Here is a 9,611-nt window from a genome sequence, read left to right on the forward strand (position 1 = left end):
AGCTGAAGCTGTTATAGCTGCAAAGGGTGGGCTGACATATTAACCCTTATGGCTTAAATATGTCACTCAAGTTCACGTGCGTGTGAAGACAGATGAGCTAATACTTGTGGTAATACAGTGTAGCATTTTCACTCATCCAAGTCACTTTGTCGATCTGAAGATGGAGTACAAACTCCCTCTGGTGGTCCTCTGAAGCAGACAGACCAGAACCTGCACATTACATCAGCAGAACATCCTGGACAGTGAATGCAGAGGAGCACGAATCCTTCTGTAGATTTCAACTGTGAGCTTGTATAACGTAATAATGCAATAATGTAATCTTTGACAGACATTTGGCTCCTCTGACAATTCAACACTACAGAAATTCAGAGACCACCTTTACCATTGCAAACTTGTAAAATGACATTTTTCTTCAGTCCTGCAAAGTTGTGCAGAGCACATGTACATGTTTGAAAACTGAATGCAGAAGAAACAGGCCATGAGCATTTTCCAGGGAAACATTTAATTAGAATTTCCAAATTTTCTAAGGACAGGAACTGATAAAACAAGACTGATGTTTCTACAGAGGAAAATTTCATCAGACTCAGCCAAGAGTGACGGCTCCATGGCTCCTTTTTCTGTTTTTAAATATACATGAGAAGTGGCACCCCCATGCTCTGAAGAGCAGAAGGAGCTGAGGACATAAATACAGAAAACTGCTGTGCGCTGTAGAAGTTTGGGGGGGTGTTGCCTCTGGAGACTGCAGCTCAGTGAAGTGGGCGTTACTCTGAAAGACCAAGCTTCTTCTTCAGGGACTCTGGCATCTCAGGTGGAGGGGGGCGGGGCAGGCGGAAGTACACCTTCACAGAATCATAGATGAACCACTGCAAGGCTGTCAGAGTACCAATCATGATGATACGGGCAAACAGACCCTTCCACACACCTGAAAAAGACAACAGACACTTCTCAGCTCAGAAACGGTGGTTCAGGTCACTGAAGCACGATTAGATGATCTCTACATGTTTAGTATGTTAGCAGTGCATGCACATGCATTTTTGGATTGGAGAATACAACTGAAACTAAACAGCACAGGTACACGGATACATCTACAAGACAAGCTGCTGTACAGAAGAATGATCGAGCCACACAGTCATCATCTAACCCTACTTAAATGTAAAACAACCACAACCAGTGAGCAAGTCAAACTAAATATTTCACAATTACAGTTTGTTCTTCTGTACTGCTCAATGGAGTGACTGATATATTTCCAGCAGCTGTAGCTCCCTGCCTGATGACCGGTGGGTGGGGGGACAGGTAGATTGTACACACAATGACTAAAGCACCACCAACTATACAGCAACAGCTGCTGAGAACCTGTGTTCCTCCAGAGGTGGAGGTAAGTAATGTGTCAAGTCTCGGTTCACATTGCAGCTGCTGCAGAGATGACTGAAATAAGGCTGATACAAACCTTTGGGTCCAAGCCTCTTGAGGACCTGCATAGCAGTGCTGCCCTTCTCTTTGTTCAGCACAGACACCACAGAGTCAGCAGGGTGGGACACGATGGCACAAAATACTCCAGCTGCACACAAAGACACACATAATTGGTTTTCTGGCCTTAAAGAGCAAAAAGAGTTCCTCAAAATACAGGATATCAACCAGCAGCAGTGCAGACATCCTGATACTCACCGATGTAACCAGCCACAAAGGTAACGACCAGCTGTTCAGGTTTGCTGCACTCACTGCGGGGCTTAGGAACAACATACTTGTAGAGCATCTCCACAGTGCGCTCGAAGCAGGCAAACTTCATCATGGTGTAGGGGATCTGCCTCATCCACAGGGGAGCCACACCTTTATAGAAACTGGAGTTCCAGGACAGAACAAACAAGGAATGAGCTCACAGAGGCACCAAGCACTGGAACTTTGTATATACATATGTAACTACCAGGGGAGACCAGTGCCTAGTCCCTTATCTCAAAACTAGTCTTTCCTCTGGTCCCCAATGTAGCCTACACATTTAACCAGCAAAACCTACCAAGAAAAGAATACTACAGCAAAGTATGAGTGTTTTCCTAATGTGATTTAGTGCTCCAAACCGTTCAGTGCTTTTTCCACCACGAACTCACTCATACCACATTTCCACCGCCAGTGCTGGTCTCAGTGAACCAGTGAAACGCTTAACGGGCCTGCGTTTCCACCGCGCTTTGTGAACTGATCCTTTATGTGTGAGTGTGGGCCCGAGTTGAACCCGTTTTTTGGCCGAGCACTGAGTACGTCTACGGTGGAAAAACCGCTGAACAGTTCAAATACTGGCAGCAGCACCCAGTCAGTGGAAAAAGGGCCTCAGTGCTCGGCTGAAAAATGGGTTCAGTTCCAGCATCGTACACTAGCTGGTCTGCAAGCAGCAGGGTGACTGCCATCTCGACGTAAAGTTTTCCACCGACGTTTCACTGCATGGTGTGTATTACAGGAGAAAATCGATGTGATCTTCTCAGCTGTGAATTGTGTTCGCTGGTTCCTTGGAACTGGCACCAGCACTGGCACTTTTCAGTGGAAACATAACAGACACACACAGAGCTAACAAAACAATTCCAGTTTCATACCCGTGCAGAGACCTTTCATACATACTTATCACCAAGTATGACATGAACAGAAACCGCACATGAACTCAAACCTCTACATCGCTGCAACTACATCAAGTGTGTCCGCCCCCCAGGCTCGCAGCACTGGGAGCTCCCTGCCTGATGGCAGGGTTGCCAGTGCAGCAGGTGGGCTGGGGGACAGGTAGACTGTTATTGCACACCAATGACTCAAGCACCTCCAACTGTACAGCCAGGAAAGCTGCTGAGGAGCTCTGCTCAAAGAACAGTGCCCTCCAGAGGTGGATCTAAGGAGTGTGCTGCCATTACAAACTGGGTTTCTGTTTAAGTATTCAGTCTAGTATTTTAAAGTATTTACTGAGAGTGACAGGGTCACTCCATGTGACAGAAACTTACGCCCAGAGGCCCTCCTCTGCATACATCTTGGGGGCGCACTCTCTGAGGGTGTTAGCGTAGCCCGGCTGGGTCTGGATACGAACTTTGGCAGCCTCCATGGGAGCCAGAGCAATGTCAGCAAAGAACTCTGCGCTGGCTGAGGCAGCCAGATACAGGGAAGTCCTCCACAGGTAGGTATTCTCCTGTTGGGTCAGATGCATTAGTGGCAGCGAAAAGGAAGCCACAACAATCTAACACTAAAGTCTACACTGGAGCTGGCGCAACATATTCTGCAAAAGAATTTGGCAACTTAACTCAAAGCAGCTTGTCTGGACAGGTTTATGCTAAATAAAGTGTTATAAAGCACTATAATAACCAGTTCATTTACCATGCTGTATACATTAGGTGAGAACTTTACTGGACCGGTAGAGTGTTACTCCTGTGATAGTAGTTGTGTGTAGTAGACACACAACTACTATCACTGCACAGTTTCACTTTCAGTGACACTGAATCATTCATTACTAGGGCTTCCTAGTCAAGTGTCATCAAGTACATGGATAAAAATCACAGACAGCACAAATCACTAATTGATTAAAAAGAATATCCACTGGTGTGAACTCCAGCGATGTGCTGAGGATTCACTGTGTTTACAAGTCTCACTCAGATGTTCCCGTATCAACAGCAGAAACAACTCAATGCCGTGTGTTCAGCACAGCAAACAGATAACAGAGCAAACTGTCAGCAACTGTGTTCCACTCACCTCTCCTAGCAGGTCACTGTAAAGGATCTTGAAGACTTCATAGAATCCAAACTTGCACAGCCCCTGCATGGAGTAGCCAATGAAAGTAGGGGCCCAGCCCTTTGCCAGACCTCTGAAGCCGTCTTCCCTCACTGTGACTGCGAAGCCATTGCCAATGCTCTTGTATTTATCAGGATTCACCTGAGGAACAGAAATGCTAGAGTAATCATGCCAGGTCTGTTTGGGATGGGGTGGGTGGGTGGGTGGGGGGGGGTATAAGGCTACAGCTGGTTTAGAAAGGTAATGTGTCCAAGTGCTCTGGGTGAATAGCACCAAAGATATACCTGAATCAGTGAAGCAGAGGCACCATTTCATATTCCAGTGATTAAAATTTCCAACAATACAAGGTGACTTTGTTTTAATGTCAGGCTGCTGTTATTAAACAGATTTTGGTCTAAAAGAAAGCTGCTGTTAAACTTGTCTCCATTTTTCAGCAGTTTCTGTGGTGCTCAGTTTAAATCCTTGTATACTCAGGCTGCAGACTCAAGGAGCAAACAGCTGTTGAGCGTTTGTTTGCTCATTCAGTCGCTGAAATTCTGTTTAATTTTAATACCATAACTCAGGTTATTTTCTGACCTACTCTTTTATTAGTCCCAGGAAGTCAGAGGTTGGAGGAGCTGCTGTCTACTGTGAGGTTCAGCTTCCATACAAACCTGCAGACGGCACTTGACAAGGTCGAGGGGCACCACTGCTGTGTGTGTGAGGCCGCAACTCAGGATCCCCCCAAAGCCACACAGAGCATAGTACTTTGAGGAGCCAAACTCGCAGCTGACGTCCTCTGTGGTAGAAGGGAGGGGACAAACAGACATGCAGCATGCAGGATCACATGCAACACAGGACAAGAATCAACACACCAGAGGCAAATAATGGAAGGAACTGCCACCAGACTAAGTAAACGTAGATGATTTTTCTCATCACAGGTCACATCCGGAGACCGTCTCAATGCCTGTACCCTTCCATTATGGATGCCTCTGTCACCAACATGCCACCATTTATTAGAACAATATGACCAAATCAGTGTAAAAATTCAGTATGAGCTGTCAGGGTCTACAGCAATGTTTTGCAGTCAGGTCATTCCCTGCAAAATAACCTCCCCTCTGAATCCTTATCCAACTCAGAGCACAATCTTCTAGCATGTCCTACTGTAGACGCAGCCAACGGCTCCTTTTCTTAACAGAATTGAAATTTCAAACAGTCAATATGTACTTTTACTAATCCAATGTGACGCCAGATAGAAGAAATGCTGATTTGAACATTCCCTGGCAAAGTGAGTCACAAAGGCTAAAACAAATGCAAAACATCAGCAAGATCCCTCAACTCTGATTTAAAAACACAGCTTGATTAAACTTAAAACATAAAATATTCATTACACATATAAAACCCATCTCTTATCACATGTCCTCTTGACTTTCCAGTCCTGTTAATGAACAGGCAGTCCATGTGATTCGGATACGTGCTGAACTGAAAACACTCTCCCTCAGACCTGCTGACCTTCAGACACTAGTCCTCTTCTGTGGGCTGAGGGGGTTGAGGGTCAGCGAGGTGGGCAGGTGGCAATCATTTAACAACAGCGATGCAGAATCATGCAGCCATGTTACAATCACTCCAACACACCAGAATCATGGAAATTAGTGACAAACACAGGTTCATCAGACCTATGCTGGTGCCAATTCTCCCATGAAAGGGGTGGATTTAAGGGGAGAAAAAAAAAAAAAAAAAAAAGGACAAACACGGTTATGGTAGGTGGGGCGATGATGGTACCAAGGCACATCGACAGACCTGCATTCTGCATTTGACCAGATCGAGGGGAACGACAGCTGTGTGTGTGGTGCCACAACTCAGAATCCCACCAAAGCCACACAGGATGAAATACTTCTGTGAGCCGAACTCACAACTGTCTCCCTCTGAAGAAACACAGGATAGTTTTTAAGAACAGGGCACAGGAGATCTGAGAAAGGACGAAGTGAACTGGATATAAAACCTGTCATCTGGAGGCAGCTTCTTTACAACCTGCAAAGATCTAACATTAATCTGAAAACAAGCTCTTTGATATCCTTCTAGTCTGACCAAACTCATTTCAAATGAAGCTACAAACACTAAAACAAACTGCTCTTTATAAAAACAATAACGACTGAAGGTCAAATGGCTTTTTCTAGACTGAATAAAGTTTAATAAGCAGGTTGAAAATGTAAAAGTTGTGCCGGAGACTTGCTGGCCTTTGAGAACATGTCAGCATACACCTTGATGACTCAAATAAGGACACTACTGTACTTCGCACCCTACAGTCATGCTGCCATCAGCTTTTAAAAGGTGTCCAATATTTGTGGGTGACCCCTGTGCAGCTTAGTCAGGGGTCATGCATTTGTGGCCTAGTTTATAATCTCTGCTCATCACATTCTGAAACAGGCCAAACACCCTGCGCTGCTCTGCAGAGGCATAGCCTGCTGTGTCCTTCCGTGTCCTCCACGGGCGGCCTGTGCGGAGCAGGTCCGACTGCTCCAGCACAAACATCAACACCCGCTCATGACCATCTAACCAGCCTACATCAGATACAGCGCGGACACGGACTTCTGCACACAATAATAAGTACAACAATAAATAATTTGGGCTGCAGATCAGTACATCTGTTAGGCTATGCTAATGCAGCTAACGCTAGGCTTGTAGCGAGGCTGCGGGCTCTTTACCGTCTGCGACGGCGGCTGCCGCCAGTCTGCGGGTCGTCTGTCCCTCACGGCTCCGGTGGGGTTCTTCCACTTTCTGGAGCGCGAAGAGGGGAGCGCTGAACGGGTTGGCCCTGGCCAGCTGCGTCAGTGAAGTCGGGTACATGGTGTAGTGCTGCCGGCGGAGCTGCGGAGAGCAACAAGGTTGAAGGTTTGCTAACAGGTAACACAATCAGCCCACAGGTCACGTGCTGCTCAGCTTAGCCTGACCGTCCACAGAAAGCCCCATAACCTAAAGTAGCCTCTCTCACTCTCACTCACACACACAACACTAAACTGGAACAATCACCAGCTAATGTTAATACAAGTCACGCTAACAGCCGGCTGTACATGAGCTCAAAATGCCGGGCCGCCTGGGAGCCCTCCAGCTAGCAGCGCTCTGACTGCTATGCTACATTAAGCTAAGTCGACCTCTCCGCGGTGGAGGCTTCACCACAGACACACAAACGGAACAAATTGAGCTCTCAACACGAGGCACACTTTAGCAGCAACACATCCATAAGAAACAGCTCGTCACACATTATTTCCTCTGTGCGCTTTAGATAAATAACAGCACTCACTCTCAGTGTCCTAAGATGGCGCCTCCGCTTAGCTGCAACCGGCTGCTCGAAGAGGCCGAATGACCTCGCGGTAAAACAGTTTGTCCTTTCGTGACGTCAGCAAGGCTCATGGGCGGGGCAAACTGTGGGTCCCGGAAGCGGAAGCCGTCTTGTCATAGAGGCGGAGCTTGTCGGGAAGTCAGAGGTCGCCGCTGAAACAGGCTGACCCTGTTCGTGTCAAACTTAGCACAAAAGTGAAGTAAATGTGTGTTTGGTGATCATTGCTTTGTTGTAATGATGCTTCTTGGCCGTAAATCTGATCCTGGTGGATCAGCCTGTTTAAAGCTGCCACATTTGGAAGGAACATGAGCAGCAGAGTTCAGTATGTGGGCTGCACCTATTAAACACTTGTCTGCCAATGCCACACAGCTTATTCTGCTATAGACTTTGGTTTTGAGCTTCTGGTATTCCAGCTGCTGTCAATCAGGATTATCATTGTTGGAGGTAATCTCAATGCAGAGATGGTTCTGCAACCAGTGGCAATCCCATCCCTCGCAGTCTGGGACTGAACTCTATTCTCCAAGAGGACAACGCTCACCCCCACAGAGCATGTTTATCAGAGACTACCTCCTGAATTTGGGAGTGGAGAGGATATGATGGCCTGCCTGCACTCATGATTTAAACCTCATTGAACAGATGTGGGATTAGCAGGGCATAGATAAACTGTTAAATTATTTCTTCAGACTTCAATCATCCAATCCAATAAATGACACCAAATCAGAGTCAGCAGCAGAATAAGCTGTTTGGCACTGGCAGAGACGATTGAGCAAGTTTTTCATGGGTGCAGCTCACATACTGAACTCTGCTGTGGCAGCATTTAAAGGGAAATAAACAGGCTTTAAATCCAGGATCAGATTTACTGCCAAGAAGCATCGTTACAACCAAGAAATAATCCACCAATCACACATTTCCTTTATTTTCAGTATTCATGTTAAATAATGTTTCCACATGAGTCAGTCAGAAGTGTGTTGGACAGAACAGGGACCTATCAGTGGAGTACTTTTTGGCTTATGCTTCTAGTCCTGCCATAAGTAGTAAGAGTGAATCCCCCTCCCTCAGAGGTAACCTTCTAAGCAGCTATCGATATTAGACAACAAAGAGCGCAGTTTACTTGGACCACTGAGTGAGCCTGTGGAGCTCCACAAGGATCATCTTTGGAGTGACACTTGTTTGATCTGTGAATATGTCTGAAACACTAGCATGTTTAAATCAGGGGCTGATTTTAAAGTGTGATTAGAAAGGAATCTAAATGTAATGTTTAAACTCAAAATACGGCCTGATCAAAATAAAATCATACAGAAACGAAGGCAGACTGAGTCGTGGTGTTTGATTAGTGTCCTTGTGTTTAATTGCTGTTATTAGTACAAACAGATAAGGGCTGCTCGGGTTCAGGGATAGCTCGAGTGTTTGCCACAGACGACATTCAAGTTGTAAGCAGAGCTAAAAGGATTTACTGATAAAATACTACAGAAAATAATTTCTTATAAATTACTTTTAAACTTACTAAAGCTCTCATTTGATGCTTGTCATTACTGTAAAACTGTAAGCTGACTTGTTTTAAACTGGAAAGGCCCTGAGCATGACTCAATGCATTGATAACTGTCTGGAGGAAGATTGATAACATGTAATTATGGGCTGAAAATAGGTAGCGTGTGACAAAAAACTGAACCAAATATAGAAAATATGATTTAGGCAAAAAATACAAATTTATGTTAAAAAGGACTCACGCCATTATTTTAAGAGGGTGATGAAGTACATTTAACTCAATTAAGTTACAGGAGTGTCACTATCTCTGGATCACTGGCTTTAAATTTACATTTAACTTTTACTATTATTAGTATAATTATATGTTTATTACTGTAATTAATGCTCTTGCTATTATTGCTCTTATGACCACTACTACTTGATTTCAAATGCTGTGATGGAGGAATTTCCCACATATGGGATAAATAAACAAGTTAAATGGCTTTACTCTTTAGCTTTGGACGTTTGGGATTTGCTGCCCATTCACAGTTTAACTGAATCACCACTCTCTCTGCAGTATTGATCAGAAGTTCATCAAACTTACACATAATGATCAGCTAATGGGTCTTCATCCAAACGGTGTGGTTCTCAGCCCGTGCAGCACAACTAACCCATGACAGAAACTGATCTTTCTCTCTGTACTTCACACATGCTGTGAACACCCTGTCGGTGTCGATGGAGTGGGAGCTGGATGAGCTACGACGTCATGGACATTGTGGTCTCAACAAAGTCAACATGCGGCACACTAGCATTAATGTTTCCATTATGGCAGCTTTGAAACAAATTGAATGGTACTTATTCTTCCAAACTGCCTGTTTTAGCTGTGAGTAATGGGTTATCTGTGCCTCACCTAGTTTTTCTGCTGCTAGGTGTGGGAACAGCTGCCTGAGCACCACCTGCAGTGAGAGTCTAGCACAGAAACACAGGGCAGAAGCAAAGAGATGGAGCTCAGTCATTCTGAGCAGAGCTGCCAGTCCTTCACATCAGAAGGAGCTGGTTAAGCTAGTTTGGGCTCTGA

At 45.3% G+C, this 9,611-nt stretch overlaps 1 protein-coding gene and 1 non-coding gene across 3 annotated transcripts; both read right to left on the reverse strand.

The window, feature by feature from the left end:
• Positions 1 to 483: 483 nt before the first annotated feature.
• Positions 484 to 7,180, reverse strand: slc25a3a (solute carrier family 25 member 3a). Of its 2 annotated transcripts, none has more exons than XM_030725281.1 (8): positions 7,031 to 7,180; positions 6,435 to 6,597; positions 5,530 to 5,654; positions 3,712 to 3,891; positions 2,973 to 3,154; positions 1,666 to 1,838; positions 1,448 to 1,558; positions 484 to 922 (listed from the first exon to the last, which is right to left on the reverse strand). In XM_030725281.1, exons 2-8 carry the CDS (start codon positions 6,574 to 6,576, stop codon positions 762 to 764), a joined length of 1,074 nt encoding a protein of 357 aa, XP_030581141.1. In that variant the 5' UTR covers positions 6,577 to 6,597; positions 7,031 to 7,180; the 3' UTR covers positions 484 to 761. The 2 variants fall into 2 exon arrangements, with proteins under 2 accessions (XP_030581141.1, XP_030581140.1); XM_030725280.1 differs by lacking the exon at positions 5,530 to 5,654 and adding an exon at positions 4,404 to 4,528 and having other exon boundaries at positions 7,031 to 7,179.
• On the reverse strand, positions 2,677 to 2,877 carry LOC115777412 (small nucleolar RNA SNORA53). Its single transcript, XR_004019616.1, has one exon. It is a non-coding gene; the product is annotated as a small nucleolar RNA SNORA53 (small nucleolar RNA).
• Positions 7,181 to 9,611: the final 2,431 nt, after the last annotated feature.

This window comes from Archocentrus centrarchus, unplaced genomic scaffold, assembly GCF_007364275.1.
Source record: "Archocentrus centrarchus isolate MPI-CPG fArcCen1 unplaced genomic scaffold, fArcCen1 scaffold_52_ctg1, whole genome shotgun sequence".
In the NCBI taxonomy this organism is placed as follows: Eukaryota; Metazoa; Chordata; class Actinopteri; order Cichliformes; family Cichlidae; genus Archocentrus; species Archocentrus centrarchus.